The following is an 18,201-nucleotide window of genomic DNA, read 5'->3' as shown; positions in this document are numbered from 1 at the left end:
TCGCATTTACATCTGCACCCCAGCTCTTTCCTCCCATCCCCATCACTATCCTCATACCTCGGTATCTTGATCCCCTTCGCCTTCTCCTGTTCTGTACTCGCAAAAGTACAAACCTGCAAATCATCATGTATATACCCCCAATCACTAAAATGATGCAATTCCTGCGGCTGCAACAACATAGCTGCAGCCAGCGAATGTACAGGTGCATCACCCCACCTCTCGTAGTAGAACCCGCCGTCACGGTCTAGATAATCGAACACGGCTCGATACGCATCCCCACGGAAAAAATCCATATCCGCAATCTCGAAATTCGACCAAAAGTGACACATATTCCACAAATCACCCCGCTCATCCCTATTGCGCAGCGCAGCCAGCATGCGACGAAAGGGCCACGGCATCCAGCTTGCGTCGATCATGGCAGTCCAGAGCGTGGAGGTGGGGAGGCGGTATTCGTTCTTGTAGAGGGAGAGTTTGCGGAAGAGGGAGGGGACGGTCTGGCCGCGCTCCCAGAGGGCGGTTGTGTAGCCGTAGCGTTTCTTGTGGCGGGCCATTTCGACAAAGGGGTCGTAGGTTATGGCGCAGGTGAAGGAGATGCTGGGCTCGACGCGCCAGTAGTATTTGTAGGGGAGGAGGGCGGGGTGGTCGTAGAAGAAGCTGTGGGGTTGTTGTCAGTGTTGTGCGCTGGGTATGGGGCAGAGGCTTGAGGTAGACGTTGCGACGTACCCAGATTGGAAGCGACACATGTGGTGGTAGCTCTCTAGTCCTCCGTATTGTATACCCCGGTTCTTCATATCCTGCATGCTCTTCTTTGCGCGGGCTTGGTCGATCCATTCGGGATACCCCCACATCTCCTTGGGAATGACTTCGAACTTGACGTCTGCGCCTTCTCCGACTGCCTTGCCCACCTTCCGCTTGAAGTCCTCAGTCCACTCCTCGTCATTTAGGAAAACCCAGGGATACCCAAAGTTGTCGTTGAACTGCTCCTGCACGCTTCGCACGCTCGAGACTGCACCCTTGACCTCCGAGTTGCGTGCGAGCATCATGAACACGGCAGATTCGCGTGCGGTCGTATTCAGGACGGGGTCCTGACATCCTGTGTAGAAGGGCGCATCGAGGGGCGGCGACGGGCGAGGGACATCGTATTTGTGTACGTGGACGTACGCTTCAACGAGCAACAAAGAAGCGATAGCCAAGATCAACTTCCAGTGTGACTGCGCTGTGCGCGATAGTGAGCGTAGCGGATGGCTCCCTGGTCGCGTAAGAAGTTTGGGCATAGCGACGAACCCATAATGTTTGACAGGAAGTCGAGAGAGGACACCGTGCGAAAACGCGATGGGACTGCCCAGCCCATTCCTTCTTCACGGGTGGCTGCAGGATAGCCATCATAGTTGCTGCGCCCGTCCCCTAAGGCCAGATACGGCTTAATTGTCCGCCTGAACAGGGCCGTTCTAGCCGTTTGATTGATGCATCCCCGGACCCCATGGGCGTTAGCAATTGACGGTCAGAGGAACAAACACACGCTTGGATCTGCCCTTTTACTAGGGCGGGACGAGCATGATAGGGGCATATGGATATCAATGAATGATGTAAATTAGATGTCTGGCACAAAGTCCAGGTGCTGCTCAGTGTGGTACGGTGATGGCAGTACCAACTTAACAGCCAAGGGACCTCGGAAGTAGATGCATGGCTGCCTAGCCATGTCAGGTTAGCCCAGGGCTGTCAGGGAGCCTAAACTCGAAAGAGACATGCATGTGTTTATGTGCAAACGGCGATTGAGACAGCTTTCTTGAATATGTGTGATTGATTACGATGCTCTAGAATGGTATGGGGATAGTGCGGCCTTCTGGGCTTGCGAAGTGCTGTAGCTGCTTGCGACTATGCTTTGCCTTGTGCGACCACATCTATAGGAACATGTCGGAGATCAATGTCTACGGCAACACGGACATTGAGCTGTAGAATGGATGCATTGAAGGTTCGTTTGGTCACTGCATTCGTAAAGCAACATCTTTGTGCCCTCTGAAAGAACGTAAACTACCTAGGTACCTAGGTAGTAGGCAATTCGACACGCAATGGAAACGGGCAACGCGAGTTCAAGAGCGGAGGCTCATCAACATCACCCAGCAAGAAGAGCTTGATAGTTCACCGATCGGTGCGATATTCGTTTTAATCACCAAGAAAAGAAGAATACGAAGCAGGTGTTGCAAATTACTCAAAGGGGCAAAGCATACATACGGAAGCTGAACAGGGTATCGGGTCGTGCAACAGCGATCCACAATGACGTACAACAGGCGGTGGTTCGCAGCAATACGCAACAATCCAAAAGAAGCAATCCAGAGTATCACAAACGACACGAGAAGGGTACGGCATCCGAAGCAAACTGAGACATGCGCAAAACGAGACGTGGGTATTCCCAAAAGCAAAGGGTCCTGCAAAACGCAACCAAAACGCCATGAGCCGTGGGGCTTTTCAATCTCTCAGGTATCCCCCAGTGTTTTCCATGCCGCGAGGCTTTCCAGTCTTAGTAGGTATAGTGTGGGTATCCGTGGGGACGAGGTATGTCTGTTCGTAGCGGTAAAGGAGTGTAGGTAGGTTGGTGGGTGTAAGGTAGCTTGTGGTACTGGGAGGTGCCGGTCCAGCGTACTGGAATGCGTTCATATCCGGCGGTCTAGACGGTCGACGCGCGACTTGAAGCCCTTGACAATCTCTCCAATGCGACGGACTTTGTCGAATTCTACTTGGAGCTCGTCGATTTCGCGGAGGATGGCGCGGAAGCGGGCGATTTCAGCGTCGGCCATTTGCATGGCGTTGCCGGCGCGGTCGTACTGTATTTGGGTTGCTGTTTGTGTCTGCTGGGTGAGCTGGCCATTGTCAGTACTACACCACTAACAATCGACACCGTGTGAAGCTATGAACATGACAACTCACATACTGCCAGCGCTGCTGGATGGAGTACATCAGACGGTCAAAGTGGGCGCTGAGCGCCTGCAAACTAGAAGGATCCAGGAGGAGACGGCCTTGGCTGGAGGCGTGAGAGGCAGCGCGCGAGGAATTGGAGCCTTGCTGCGAGGCGGCAATTTGCTGCTGGAGATATCTGCTCTCGCTCGAGTTGAGGCCCAGGTCAGACACTGGGATGGCGGACATGTGCACATAATTATCTTAAGAACATGGTCGATCGGGAAGTCTGCGCCCTGGCTTCCGCGTGTGTGACGGCTGGAGAGGATGCGGGCGGAGCAATTGTTACTAGTGGGCTACGACTGCTGGGAAACGTTACAGCAGGCCTGCGTGGAGGAGGAAGGGGAAATATGCACGCTGATGTGGTTTGGGATCAAAGGGCGAGTGAGATGCGCCAAGCGGCCAGTCCGGCTCTCAAACCCTCTCACCAAAAAGCAAAGGCCTGCGAACGCCCATCTATCCCACACCCTCATCTCCTCTTAGCCGGCTGCAGCCCTATGTACTGCCGTCCCCATGCGCCCGTACGCAGCCGCCCTGAGCTGTCGCCCAAGCTGCACATGCTAACATCCGCGACGCAGCGCGTATCGCACCGGGCGAGCAGGCGGTCAGCGATTTCACCCACTGCGACATGCTGCTGAACCACGACTGCTTGCTTTTGCGCCCGTACGACCATAGCGCTGTGCCGCACTCGAGCTTGTCACGCCCATTAAAGCGCGGGATAGTGTCTCCGCACCCACACCCTCTCCACAATCAGCGACAAGGATGCATTGATTGTGCCGCGAGGTTCATGGGTGAATGTTGACCCCACCAGCTCGCATCAGGAGGGGTAGGGTACTCCTGGCAGGCAGTGGGCGAACCAGATGCAGAAGGTGACAATGGTATGAGAGCGTGACGACCATGTGCCGCTGGAGGAGCACTCCAAGTATCAAGCCTCCATGTTCCTACTGCCCGTGGTATGGCACGCGGTGCTTCGCCATGGCGTTGGTGGATGTTGTCTTGCCGAGGCTGAATGCATGCCAGGCAATGCTAGCACAATGTCTCCTGAACGCGTACATTCTGTGTCAGCTTTTATGCAAACTCTATGGAGTCAACGAAGCAAAGTTAATTCTTCGTTGAGACAGAGTAAGCTGAACCTTGAATAATTCTAGACTCAATCTTAACATATGCACTGTAAAAGAACTCTTTGTATCATCTGATACAGATAGTTGTAGCAGTCGAAGAAACTACGTAACATACAACACAGCCCTTTCGTGGCTGCATTGCCTGTTAGGAGGATTCTTCGACTGCTACAACCACTAATCAAGATGTTATTCGATAGTCTCTAGCTGCGACAGATACTAACGTTGTCGATCATCGTACAGATACAGAGGTATAAAAAGAAAAGAAAAGAAAGGGGGTATATACATCAAGCCATCCAAACGCTATGCACAAATGAAGGTAAAGAAAAGTACACCCACGCCTTACAAGGCGTAGTTCTCGGCGTGGAGGAAAATCTCATCGCGCCCACTGTCACTCCAGACACTCCTCTGCAGTTGCGCAATCGTCTCACTCACACTAACGCGCATGGTGGGGGGTCCGCAAACGAACACACACGTTCTGCGCCCAAAGTTCTTGCTCAGTCCCTTGAGCAGATATGGTATATCCGGGCGTCCGTACTCGGTGCTCCAGCCATCCTTCTTCTTGACGGCTGCAGGTAGAAATGCGAAGCGCATGAGGTTCTTTTGGAACTCAGTAGGTGTGGACGGGAAACCGAAGTCGAAACCCTGCCCGCCTTCGGTAGGGTTGTGGGAGATGTCCGGATTAATCGCGCCGGAACCCGAAGAGACGGCTTGACTGATGTCGAGGGACAGGTTGCGTTCTTGACGTCGGGCAGCAAGTCCGCGTGGCGCAGGCGCTATAAGATCGGGGTTCGAGCTATGTGCTGATTCGGCAGAGTTTCGCCCGCTATTGTAACTTGGACGTGGTGGTGCGAGGTGGCCCCGATTGATGGGGACCATGTGCGCTTGTGGAAGCGCTGTGATGCTGTCTTCGTTCTCGCGACGCAGTTCAGACTCCTTCTCTGGGTCTCCCTGTGCTTCGTCGCGGATAAGCGCCGAGTGTCGTTTTGAGGAAATACCGGAAACACCGGAAAGGCGGTGGTCGGCGATGTTCTGGAAAGCATCGTTGACCTTGTCGTGAAAGAACATCGACACAGGACGGGTAGGCGTCTTTGCGCTGACAAGTCCGCCGTGTGGGTTGCGCTTCGCAGCGGTAATGTAGAATTGGCACTCGACCGTCTCGGGAGGCGCATACTCGCGGCAGATGCGCAGTTCTTCTTTGAACCACTCCATGGTTTCGGGACGCTTGAGGGCCCAGATCACATGGATCTTTCTGGTAACAGCCTTGCCATCGCGCATGTTCTTGATAAGAGACAGCAACTGCGAGACGATGGCAGTGATACCGCTGCCTCCAGCAATGAGTACGACGTCATCAAATGCCTCAATACGCCTCTGCATGCCTCCATACGGGCCATCGACAAAGGCACGGTATGTGTGCCATGGGCCGTGATCGAGAGCGTTGTTGAGGACCTTCCTCGTGAAGCCGCCGAATGGGCGGAAGACGAGGACCATGTCTCGGTAGCCCTCACCGTACTCTGAAGGGAAGTCCTCGCTGCATAGCGAAGCGATCGTGAAAGGGTGGTTTTCGAAGACCGAGATTCCAGGCATGCGGAGATAGACATACTGTCCGGGTCTCCACCGCATCTTGGTCGGGATAGTGATCTTGATGGCGTTCTCCGGCATGAGCGTGACGGCGGCCTCATCGCCAATGAGCCAGGATAGCTGGCCTGGGCGAGTCCAGTTCAGATAGAATAGGCGCATGAAGTAGGAGAGGAGCCAGATTCCCAGAGTAGACAGTAAGTAGTGCCATGACGTTAGGTAATTGTTGCAATGCCAGAACATCATTCCGAGGAAGACAATGGCAACGGGTACGTGCAGAGCCACGAAAAGTTCGTACATTCGGTGGCGGAGAGGCGCAATAGAATGCGTACATAGGAAGCACAGTGGCACGAGTGCTGCAATACCTGAAAACTGTCAGTACTTGATCCGTCATTGGGGAGGGTAGTCGTACCAGTTCCGTAAATGTACATCCCGCTCTGTTGCTGAAGTAGCTGCTGGAACGCTTGCTGCGCGCCCTTCTCCCAGACGGGTGTAACGTAGAAGGGGACAGTGTGCAAGATGCTCAGCAACAGGCAGATGTACGCCGCCCATCTGTGCAACACATTCAATCGCTCATGGCTAATGCCGGTGATCATCGAGATGAGATTTGCCTTGGTTGCGAGCGCAACGATCCATGGCATCAGTGCCACGGCCATCATGCCTGAGCGAACTGCCAATGGAGGCGAACCATAAGCGATACTATCCCAGAACAGCGGCTGCGGAAGGGTGCAGTACAGAACTCCAAGGATCAGAGCTAAGAACACTATCACGACGATAGCCAAAGATGGGAACACGATTGGCCTCCATCCCTTCTTGACCCTGATCTGTGGGATTGGCCGGTAGAAGATGAACCGGAAGAACGCCACCAGGTTGTTGATCGGCCCGACAGAAGAAACGCTGGATTGTTGTTTTGGCGCGCTGGGTAGCGGGCCTTCGCGAGGAAAGAACTTCATGGTGGACTTGTCAGTATCAAGTACCGACATTTCGTAATCTGTGTCGGGAGAGGATGTCGTCGAGGACTGTAATACCTCTTCTTGATGTAGAGCTGTCCGGATCTTGTCCGTGAATAGATGATAGTATCGCATCAAGGCTGCGATGACAAGCAGAGGTATGCAAAAGTAGACATATGCGAGCGCATATTTACCACTTTTGTTCCATGGGTCCACGGTGTTGGCTTCTATGAGACCAGCTGGGCTTGTGCTGTTGAAAGGTATGTTCACACGTCGAAGCAATGCCGAGACGGACTCGACAATCTCTCTTTCTGTGTGCGACACTGCCACGCCCAGCTGCTCCATGGCCACACCCGTCCGCTCCACGAGAGCTTCCCGAAGGACCGGCATATTCGCGTCGTTGGGTTTGTTTTCGCAACAATTGGCGTGGTGGTCGTGAAACACTTCTGCCAGCAGAAGCCGGAATACTGCGGGAATGCGTCCTAGGCCAACGGATATTGATTTGGGGTAGCAGAGGCTTAATGAACATCCGGGGGTCCGTTCCTACATGGGTACCGAGATGTAGGATTTGCTGTGACAATGCGTGCAAGGTGCAGCGGAACCTGGATCCGGGGGTGTGTCCTACGGTGGCGCAGAGGTTCCCGTGTAGCAACGACTTATCCACCGCTTAATCCGACATACAATGCGATAAAGGCGATTAAAGATGTTCGGTATAGTCGCAAACGGGTACGAACAAACAAAAAAAGACGTAACAGCGAAATGCTTATGTTCAGATACCGTGCGCGAGCAGCAGTCCGGTTCCTTAAGTTCCATGCGCAAGTGGAGTGCGGGTGACTCGCAAGGGTAAGAACCGTCGTATCGTGGCAGCAAATGGTAAATGATATTCAACCGCTCACCAGAACCCGCGCTATTGGGCCAAGGTGTGATAGCAAGTCAAACAGGGGTCCCTAAAAGAGAAATGACGGATCCAAAGCGCCGTCACATTCGCGGGCTGCAGCAATACACATTAAATTATCGGAGGGCTGCTATCGCCTCGCTGCGCACTGCGCATCATGCAGGATCAGCGCTGTGACTGGCGAGTGGCGGTCCGTCATGGAAGCGGACCGGCCTTGGTCATCCTTTTCGGGCGGGAGGCGCTCTCGGTTGCAGCGGACATCGCCATTCGATCTGTGCCCGTTTCTTACATGCTGTTCATCTCCAGAACGTCCTGGAGGTGTTGCACTGCATCAACGTCCCAACCCCCTCTTTACCGAGTTTCCATCTGATGTGAGACAACTCGTCATCGTAGGGCCATAGCATAACCCGCTCAACAACCTAGTGTCATAGCGTGATAGTATAGGTGCCAAGACGCACCTCGCAACCGTATCACAGACTTCAGGGTTCCCGCCCCTCGGTAGCTCAGTTCCATCTGGTGGACCTGAATGGGCTGGCCTTTCGTTCGCATGACCACAGATTGGGCGAATTGGGCGACTGAAGCCCCGAGGCCAGCAGCCCTGCTGGAGAGACTTGCAGCGAATGCATGGGAAAAAGCAGGCCGGTGGAGCGGGGTGCATTGGTGATGCGAAGCTTTGACTGGGTATCGATCGAGGTTTTAAGCGCTGACGATCCGAATCTAGATTAGCGTGAAGTTAAGCTTTTGATAGGGAAGCCGCGCTCGGTCCTCGTTGGTTGGAACAATTCATCCGACACTACACACCACGAAGGACACTACAGCACGAGCGTTGAAGCTCGGTAGATCGCTGGAAAAGCTCATGAAAAGAGTCGGTCAAGTCGGTCAAGGGTCTGATCGCACGGCGTGGGTCGGTCCACCCTTCTTCCCGTTCCTTGCTGGGCAGGAGTGGGTCCTCTCTATCGCGAAGTTCTGCCACGACTCGGTTCTGATCTCAGATTCGCCAAACGACAAGATGCGGTCACAGCCCGGCATGAGTAAGGTCCACCCTTCCTTGAAAAGAGATTGTCACCGTGATACAGTCATACCCTCATACTCAGACTCTTTCCCCTGCATGACCTTCACAGCGCTCAAGCGGACCAGAGCAGACCAGTCGCATATCTCTGCTTGGAAACATACAAACACAGACTCCAGCATCTTGCAGCCTTTAGGCGCCCAAAGACCACCTTGCCGGCCGCCCCGCATGTTGACGTACATGGACGATGCGTAGCCGCCAGCCCTACAACCCTCAGCTTACCCAATGCGATCAGATTAGTGTGAGAACCGATAATCCAAATTGCCGGATCTTCAGGTACCGCTATGCTTCCAGATTGTCTACGCGCTCAACTACGTGCGGTAGGGTTGGTGGCTGCAACTCTAATCGAACGTGTCAAGTTGCCACGATGTAGCAAGCCCGACGTCTTGGGTGGCGTGCAGTCTGAGCGCTTGGTTGATGTCGTGGGCGTCTCGATGGGCCTGTTGGCGCTTCAAGCGTCTTCGAGAAGTGTGGCGATGTAGATCTTGCTCGGTATATGTTAACGTGCAGCAGACAATGTGGGCTCAACCGAACCGAGCGCGCGTATCTTCAGTTGAGTACAGTGTTATCTTGTCGAAGCGCCCCAGTAAGATGATGTCAGTTAAACTCATGGAAAGGTATTGAACTGCCAACATCCGGTAATGTCGGACGCTGTCGCACTGAGTGTCCCGTAAGACTACACTGGAACGTGCTGCAGGTTTCAACTTTGCCTCCCTTACGCAACTCTAGCGCTTCCCGAGCTGAGCATCATTGACTGTTCTGATTTAGAACTTGCGCCCCGCGTGCACATCGGTGTCGCTTGAGCGCGGCAATTTATCCTATCTTACATGCAGGACATGTTTCGAAACATCCGCCCAATCGCAAAGCTGCATCGGAGCGAGCGAACGTGGTCTAACGGCGCTGTGCATGCATACTCATATATTTCCACTCGCCTGGGTTCCTATCACGTATCACCATCTTCAGACGCTGCTCGTGGATTCTCGACGGGTTTTTTTCGCCTGTTCAGGCCACGTCGTGCTGTGTCACGACCATCATAGCGATCTAATTATGGCCAACGTCTTTTCTCAATGTTATCCCTGGAACAGGAGCATATGATTAGGGTACTTCAAGGAGCCGAGTATGCTCCTCAGCTTTGGAGCAAGGGTTGGTGATGTGTCCTGTTCTGCATGTCTGGATGCGGCTGGGATTTTCAATACGGCACAGCGAAGCCGACATTTGGGATGAATATGGAACGCAGTATGATCATTGTCGATAAGCTGACACTGACATGAACTCTGAACTTATCTTGAGCTCTACAACTCGCTACAGTTACATCTCCGCATGTGTCGCAATGCCCCACTTCTCCAGCAGATTGTGCCTATGCCAGTAGCTGCGGTACTGCTTGCCCCAGAAGAAGAATACAGGTGTCGTGATAATCATGGCTCCAGCCAGACCTGCAAAGGTATAAAACACAACCGCTGGCCCGTCGCTGGCCGCCCAGTCATTGACAAAGTATGAGAAGGCGTAGAACAAAAAGTTCTTGAACACCATGTTCATGATGAAGACTTCTGAGCTAATGTCGCGGAAGGAGTCCAAGACGTATGAAGACGCCGCGATGGCGGCTATGACGATGCCGAAAAGGTCCATACCGTGGAAGAAGGCTGTAAGATAGTATGATTTGCCTTCCTCTGCGAAAAATCCAAAGAGGCATAAGCCGATCACGATTGTTACGGACGGAATCATACCGAGTAGGCGATATTCCGGCTCGTACACACCCTTATTCTTCTTCGCGCACCACTTGATAAGTGGGTCGAGCGTCGCACCAAGGAGAAGGGATCCCAGAAGACCACCAAGGAATGGACCCAACGAAAGGTAACCCACGCCAGCTGCGCTGAGCAAGTATGGAGGAGCCATGAAGATCTGGGCCATGACGTACGATTGCGCGACAAAGAAAGCAGTGAGCCCTCCAGTCACTATGACCATCCAAAGCACAGCCAAGTTTGTACAGACAGCAAAGGGGGCGATGACAAGTTGTAGAAGGTTATCGTTCGAGTAGGTTCCAGTGAAGATGGCCAGTTCCTGTACGAAGGTCTTCTTCGGGCGCATGGCAGGCGGTGAGCTAGTTGCTGTCTCGATCTGTACCATGTCGTCGCTTCCGGCTTTCTCATCGTTCCCAGCATGTCTTTTCTCGACTGCAGCGAGATCGGCAAGGTTGTCGTTGGATAGCTCGTCGATATCGTATCGATGGTCGCGGTTGTAGTTGGTCTCCGGAACGAAAAAGAAGAGCAAGACAACTTCAAGGGCCGTGAACGGAATGAGCATGTGGAATAGATACCGCCAACCGAGATTTGTTGCGATAGGCCCGACGATAATGGCAGAGAAGTTCGATGCGGCGCCCAAGATGAACTGGATGAGTGTCATGAATCCACCGCGTTGGTGGACAAAGAAGAGGTCACCGATCATAGCGACAACAAGAGACTCGAAAGCCGAACTATTAAGTCAGCATGTGGTAATCGATGAGAACTGTCATGTACATACATGGAACCTCCTTGAATGATACGTCCAGCCAAGAGGCCCTCGTAGCTATATGCAGCACTGCCTATGACAGTTCCAAGCAGACCAAAGAGCGACGCTACCAGGAGCTGAGGGCGCTTTCCGTACTTCCTGGACAAAGCACTGACGATGGGCCCAACACCTCCTGTCACTAGTAGCATGTATCCTGAGATTACTGTGATGTCGCCGACGCTTTTTCCGAAGTCTGCCGCGATGACTACGAGTGCGGGCGACAGAAGAGGAGCCAGAACAGCAGCGTATAGCACAGAGCCATATGCGACGATGACCATGATGGTCATCTTCTTCGTGTACGACCAGTTCAAGGGATCATTGGGGTCTTCGGAGCTACGTGGTGTCAACTATGTTACGGCTGGAATGCGCCGAACAATTCTCCTGTGGGCACACATACGGTTGAGGTATCAAGATGACGTCTGCATCTCTACCAGTGCCACGCTTCAACGTCGCAGCTGCCACTGTTCCTTCGGCCACAGGGAGAGTGTTTTGTTCCTCGCTGAGGACGACAGTCGCCGGCACATGGGCAAGGTGCTTGTCCTCGACGATACCGAGGAAACCCATCGCGACGGCTGTACCCGCACTGGGCTATTGAAAATTTCCGAAAAAGTAAAAGAAGGATGAAGCGAAAAGCAATGGAAGGATTCCGAGGAACAATTCCAGGATGCAGCTGTCAACAACGTGGGACGGCGCGCGTTATGAACGATCGGCATCCCCAAGTTTCGTCGACCTCCACGACCAGGGGTAGCGTGCGCCTTCTGGGGTTCAGTGTTCAAGATGTGGTCTCTGCGACCCCCGCACAACTCTCTCTCATCTGAAGCCCCACAGGGGCCGGCATTTCATAGGCTTTTGCTTGCCAATATTGGGGAATGCCTTGTCGACGAACGCACGTCTAGGCTGGCCTTGCATCTTATCTGGTCTATAGGACGCAGGGCCGAAAACGGTGCATGCACATGCATCTCAGATGCGTTTAGCCTGATTGTGTCGTCATACAGAAGTATTGGATATCATCAAAAGTGGGCGTCGGAGGGTAATGAAGACGCGAAACTGCACAAGAGGTGCGCATTCTACAGGAAACTTTGGCCGTCGCGTCCTGCGAGGACGGGACGCAGCTGCCAATTTTGCGGAGAGCACGCTAGCTACCCCGCAGAGCCCCACAGCTGAGACTTAGCGCGTGAATTGCCTAGCCGTGCGTGTCCGAGCAGCGCCTCGCGAGTTTCGCAGTCTTGGTGGCGTCTTCTCCAACTCCTTTCTTCACTTATCGATATATCGCAGTCGTCACGCTAATCTCGAGTTCCGCCGTTCCCACGGGGCGAATGTGGTCGACTGTACTTGGTGTTACGGCCGACACCCGCTGCGATGTTGTCCCGGCAGACTTTACACGTTTGGACGCCGAACCACGTCAGCGAGGTCCACCAAACCCACATGGGCATGTTGGTTTGTCCTCGACATCTGTTGCCTGGCTCGGTTGCTTTCCCGCGAACAAGAACACAGTAACAAGCGTTCGCAAAGAACAGTCGATCCCCAACAAAGGTCCGTATCATGTCGCAAATCGGGCCATCATCTTCTTCCTTGAACGCTCTACTTGACTGCATGGCCATTGGGGCAGGATTCTTGAGACACATGTCCAACACGTGGTATGCGAGGCGACATGGAGGGTACAGATCGGAGCCGTGGTGCTAACAACACAGACGTACTGCAAGTGCTTTGCTACTCGTCCGCGTCGCGAAGAATGGTATATCCAATCGCGTGCGCGACAAATCTCATAGTAGCCGAATAGTATGCCAGCAACAACACTTTCGCTGACTCAGAGTGGCATGTACCATGGATCACTCTCGGCAAGGTCAAAATACAGGTACAAATGCTGAGCGTTTGAGTATTTCTGCAAGACATTGTTCTTACCTCCTTGTCTCTCTCTCATACTCATATCCTGCCCAACTCACTCGGACACTATGGACTCACTACTCCACACTCCCGGCTCCGCAGCAGAGGCTGCACCAGACAATATATGGAAAGCCCAACGCCTATACCAGTTCCTCCTCGAGAACATAGCTTTTGCGTATGGAGTAAGCCAGGAAGCACTTCTCGAGGCACTTGCTTCAGAACATCGGCTGTATCTACCACTCAACGGGAAAGTGAGGCCTGTCATAATATCTCCGACAACGGAACAAGAGCGCAAGGAGTACCTGCCTCTCTGCAAACTCATACGGGCCTCCCGAAGACACGTTCGACTCGGCCAGTACAGCTTAAATACAGACTCGGACTATCACATCCTATACCAACAACTCGTCCTTCCCTGCCAGGCATTGGAACTGTGTCCATCGTACGTCGGCTCATGGATTGCAGACTACAACGACCATCAATTCAACCCTACGAAACGTCTCGCAACTTACCTTTACGATGACTGCGCGCGTATACGAGTATTCGGCCATACATTGCCATTTCCGGTCGTGTGGTACTCTGCAATTTTGCAGACGAAGCTCACTGCTGACGACGTCTTCGTCGAAGACTTCCCGCCGAATGAAAGGACTCAGTTGCTTCTGGGTTCCGCCATAGCACGCTTTGGAGGCAAGCACTTTCGCTTTCGAAGACTTCGACCTCAGAGGAGGATATTACATTCTAAGCTGGGAATGGAAGAACTTCTCAGACTTGTCCTGAGGTACGACGATGCGAGGCATGAGGTGGGTTGGTTGAGATAACATCACGAGCGACGTGGTGGCTCAGCCAGAGAGTCAGACAATGTGCTTGTACCCAATGTTGCGCAATTAACAAGGATGGTCTGCGCAATCATGCGGAACAAACCAGAAGAATAGCGATGGTATAAGCAGCCTTTCGTCTACCCGAGGGGAGGCACTGGCTTAGCTCGATTCTGACCCAATGTCTCGAATGTGGCGGACCCCTACTCCTAGCCCCGTAAGGTCTTCTACGCCACCAAACACTACGACTCCAACACCAGTCTCGATACTACCTCCAATACAACATACATATGTCCTTCTCCGCCTCTCAACACAAGAATACGCCGGCTGTCACGGCAGTCAAAACATCATAGCCTCAGAACCGGAAGCACTCCACGTAACACCATCCTATCACGTAGCTTGTCAACTTCTCCAGCTACATAAAAGGAATACGACGGATTTTCGCAATGACTATGCATATTGTCGAATTTCCTACATGTACTCTCCCCCACCCTCTTCCGAAGTCGAAGGTTGCGACATCACCCTTGTGAGCCGGTTCACGGATGCGCCAAAAACGATTGTACGCTTTCGAATCCAAAGGGTAGAAGTAGTGCGTGAAGTGGACGCCTTTGGGCGCAGAGTATAGCGAAGACACTCGGAATCCCACACGAAAGAAGCGCACGAGCTTCGTATAGGCTCTTTCGGGCGAGCGATGTTGCCAAGGAAGTTAGTAGATGGTCTGCTGACGGTGGTGCGTGAGGGAAGTGGCTGTGCGTAGATAGTGCAAGCATGTATGTGTCAATATCAGTTGTATGATTGCGTTAGAGTTGCCAGACGCCTACAAAGACGCTGTTCAGTGCGTTTCAACATCCAAACCGACGTGTGTATTCCAGGGCTGACTTTGCGCGTGGAATCCTGAACATGATTTGACTATCTAGATCACAAATGGATGTGGTAGCAACTCCTCTCGGACGATGTGCTCATTGACCTCATAGCCCCGAATAAGGCTACCCGAGACATCATCGGTAAGGCGTTGACGGAGGTGCGCGTCAGAACAGAGTTCAGACAGCTGGGGCGAGTTACAAGCGTCAAGCATTTTTCCACGTCGTACATATCAGTGCATCCAAGGGTACTTTTCGCTGCGCCGTCGTCGACTATACTTTCATGGAAAGTGCAAGAGATGTCACATACGCGCCAAGAGAACACGGCCAAGATCTCTAGCAAAAAGGACCTGGCAATATGAACCTGGAAGAATTGTGATTTGGACTTCTGTGATGGTCAGTTTGAAAGGAAGCATTTGCAGAAGAGATGGGCGTACCTTGGGTACAAGATGGACTATGCTACCACATATCAAGGTACCGGGCTATAGGCTCGCGTTTCTCGTTGCTTCTAGATCTCTGAACCGCTATCGAGTCACTCTACGAGGAAGCTCGTGTTTCGTTAGGAGGGCGCCTGACATAGGATGCCCTAGAGGTACTCGGTGTGTTGTATGTTAGCAGATGTTAATATTGGCTACATCGAATACCTTCCGGGTGAGTCGTGTCGCTACATAACACTAGTACGCAAATTCAGAATTCTGGTAATCATCGCTCATAAAGGCAGTAATACGCTGCCAAATTCTGTGCGTCCCAAGCACGGAGAGTTCTTCAGCTGATGCGGCTCATCTATCGCGTTGACTGCGTTCGTGCGAGGGTATGGCTGAGAGTGGCATCTTCTCCCAAGAAGGCATCACAAGAATATGGTAGCATACTCACGAAGGCTGATGCTGGGCTTTACGGCCTTCTGTACTAGCTCGATCATCAAGCTCGCCAAGTATTCCGAAGACATCCAGGCTCACTTTATACCTAGGTAGCTCAATCTTTCCGAGTGCACTCACGAGATCAAGTCGGGCCGTTGGATAGGTAGAGTAGCGTTTTCATTGTTCCTGATGCTAGTTTGTCATCATGTCAATGGTCTATACTCTAATCAGTGTCGCGAAGGACGACAGGCTCATGTATCAATTCAGTATCCTCATTCGCGATGACCCTGTAGTCGGCAAGCCCACCTGTAATCTGATATTTTCTTGTGTGCTTTCGGAAATATCTCACTGCTAACTATGAAGATGAAGGATGAGCAGTGAATGGCAGAAGCTTCCGGCGATGCACGTGATATCGCGCCCGCCCACAGTCCGTGCCCGTCGCGCCTTCCTCGCAATATTGACCCCACAAACAAAGCCTGATCTGCCAAATTACCTCACAGAACGAAGACGGTGACTGCCAGTCGCTATCTCACCAGTGATGGCGCGCGGAAGACGCGCTAAGGCCGCCGCCTATCACTGTGCGATATGTGAGCAGTCCTTCTCCAGCAAAGCTGAGCTCAACCACCACACTGCCAATCACGACGACACCAGCACTGCGAAGCTGGTGTGCGCCACCTGCGGCTGGTATTTCGACGATTCGCACGCCCTCGAGCTCCATCAGATACAGAGCAGTCACGTACCTCCCCAACCAGCATCTACGAACTTGACAACGGCGCTTACCCCGTCGATCGACGAAATGGCGGTTCACTGCGATCGTTGCCAGAAGCAGTTCGTTACTCAGAAGCAATTCAGTAATCATCGCAGCAACATGGCGAGTGCGTGCGCCGACTGGAAGCACCCCACAACAAGGCCGCAGCCACCGACACCCGCTGTAGTTGCCCCGGGGTACGTTGACCTCGACAGACCCAACGACGAGCCATCTGTAGTCCCCAACTACGATGATGGCGCATCATCATCATCTGACTCCGTCGATAGCGATGTCGGCATCAAGTGCAACGACTGCAAGCGCACCTTCCGCTCCCTGGGCCACTACAACAACCACATGCTAGGTTGCACTCCTGTATCGACGACCACACAAGTCCGCGAGGTGCTCCCGGTTACCGGGTTGGGTAGCTCTCCAGTCACCATAAACCAGATGAGGGCTGCAAACGCACCTGTACTGGCACCCCGAGCCCCGATTTCGTCTAATGTATCCTCCACGCATACCAGCAATCCGGCCGCTTTTGCATGCGATACCCGTGGTTGTGATCGTTCCTTCAGGTCCGAAGCCGGCCTCAAACAGCACAAGCAGGACGCTCACGGTGTCGGAGGTCAGGCATTGAACTTGGCCGGCCGCGACTCATGGATGCTCAGCAATCGCGAGCGAGAACGAATGCGGCAAGAAGGTTTGCTTCAACAAACTCCTTCCTCTCGAGGTCGTGGCGGCCAAGCAGGTCGTCCAGCCCCTCGTGGAGCACCTCCCCGTACTTGGGGGGCTCTCTCTTCAACCAGACCATCCGTGCAGCAACAGCAATCTGCCTTCGCTCGTCCAATGCCGCAGCAACCTCGCTTGCCAGTCCAACAACCTCCTCCTGCCCCCAACAGCATCAACATGGGCGGCATTGCGGAGCTTGACCAGGCCAAATCTATTCAGGCGAAGACACAACGCTTGCTCATCCAATCAGATGTCTTCATTCTACACGATGGAAAGGTCAACGCCTGCGATATTATGTGGACTCGGATCGGTGCCGCTAAACAGTACGACGTGGTTACGATGCTCGACGGCCTGTGCCATCTCCCAAAAATGCTACAAGGCGAATACATACCTCCTCCAAAGGCATTGAAAGAAGATTACAAGGCCACGTATCTGTCAAGCGACTTCAAAGCCTCCCCCGAACGCAACATGGCCAAACCAGGCCTTGGCGCAGTCGCCATCTCATGCAGCAAAATCCTGCTAGCAAACGGCTGCCCCGAGGTTGTCAAGATAGCAGCTGTTGATCTGATCACCTGCCGAATCCTTATGAACCACCTTGTCTGTACTGATCCGCACGCAAAAGTCAAAGATTGGTACTCCCCGGTCACCGGATTGTTTAGTTGGGACGACATGGAGGGAGCTCGAAAAGCCGGGTACAAGATCTTCAAGGGCTGGGCGGCAGCACGGGACGCGCTACACAGGTTCGTCGACAAGGAGACCATCATCGTTGGCTGCAACCTGCGTTCGGATCTAGACGCTCTCCGTATGATCCATGGACGCGCCGTCGATATCGCCAAGGTCGTTGAGAAGGCTGCTCAGGGTCCGCTCAGCAAGGCGCAGCTAGCACTGGATGGCTTGTGTCGCGATTTTCCTGAGATCAAGCTCAAGAGCGACCCCGAGTATGGCCGGGACAGTCTGATGAACGCTTTTGCGGTACGTGAGTTCGGCTTGTGGGCGCTTAAGAACGCCGATAAGCTCGGCATGTTGGCGAAAAAGAGGAGTCGAGAGTATCAGAACGCTATGCCAAAAGTTGCTGTTGCAGGAGCTTGATGAGATACGCAGAGTTTGAGACAGACAGAACAGATGGGACTACGACAACGAATGCAAAGAACTGAACCCACTTACTGGTGATTGCTGTGATGTAACATGTGCACTGCAGACAACATCAG

At 53.1% G+C, this 18,201-nt stretch overlaps 5 protein-coding genes across 5 annotated transcripts; 1 reads left to right on the top strand and 4 right to left on the bottom strand.

Annotated features, from left to right (window-relative positions):
* Positions 1 to 51: 51 nt before the first annotated feature.
* On the bottom strand, positions 52 to 1,274 carry J4E87_002002 (uncharacterized protein; the record flags this gene model as incomplete). The annotated part of the gene is made up of 3 exons (XM_049373642.1): positions 52 to 91; positions 217 to 654; positions 724 to 1,274. The coding sequence occupies 3 exons, from the start codon at positions 1,272 to 1,274 to the stop codon at positions 52 to 54; spliced, it is 1,029 nt and encodes a 342-aa protein (XP_049237012.1).
* Positions 1,275 to 2,651: 1,377 nt separating this feature from the next.
* On the bottom strand, positions 2,652 to 3,141 carry J4E87_002001 (uncharacterized protein; the record flags this gene model as incomplete). Its single annotated transcript, XM_049373641.1, has 2 exons — positions 2,652 to 2,822; positions 2,926 to 3,141. The coding sequence occupies 2 exons, from the start codon at positions 3,139 to 3,141 to the stop codon at positions 2,652 to 2,654; spliced, it is 387 nt and encodes a 128-aa protein (XP_049237011.1).
* Positions 3,142 to 4,412: 1,271 nt separating this feature from the next.
* Positions 4,413 to 6,988, bottom strand: J4E87_002000 (uncharacterized protein; the record flags this gene model as incomplete). The annotated part of the gene is made up of 2 exons (XM_049373640.1): positions 4,413 to 6,013; positions 6,061 to 6,988. 2 exons carry the CDS (start codon positions 6,986 to 6,988, stop codon positions 4,413 to 4,415), a joined length of 2,529 nt encoding a protein of 842 aa, XP_049237010.1.
* Positions 6,989 to 9,870: 2,882 nt separating this feature from the next.
* On the bottom strand, positions 9,871 to 11,670 carry J4E87_001999 (uncharacterized protein; the record flags this gene model as incomplete). Its single annotated transcript, XM_049373639.1, has 3 exons — positions 9,871 to 11,032; positions 11,080 to 11,439; positions 11,504 to 11,670. The coding sequence occupies 3 exons, from the start codon at positions 11,668 to 11,670 to the stop codon at positions 9,871 to 9,873; spliced, it is 1,689 nt and encodes a 562-aa protein (XP_049237009.1).
* A 4,717-nt stretch (positions 11,671 to 16,387) lies between these two features.
* Positions 16,388 to 18,082, top strand: J4E87_001998 (uncharacterized protein; the record flags this gene model as incomplete). Its single annotated transcript, XM_049373638.1, has 1 exon — positions 16,388 to 18,082. One exon carries the CDS (start codon positions 16,388 to 16,390, stop codon positions 18,080 to 18,082), a length of 1,695 nt encoding a protein of 564 aa, XP_049237008.1.
* Positions 18,083 to 18,201: the final 119 nt, after the last annotated feature.

Source organism: Alternaria ethzedia (genome assembly GCF_023757985.1).
Source record: "Alternaria ethzedia strain BMP 0044 chromosome Unknown scaffold_3, whole genome shotgun sequence".
NCBI classification, from domain to species: domain Eukaryota; kingdom Fungi; phylum Ascomycota; class Dothideomycetes; order Pleosporales; family Pleosporaceae; genus Alternaria; species Alternaria ethzedia.
Note: the sequence above shows the minus strand (reverse complement) of the source record. Positions and strands in the feature narration are given on the sequence as shown.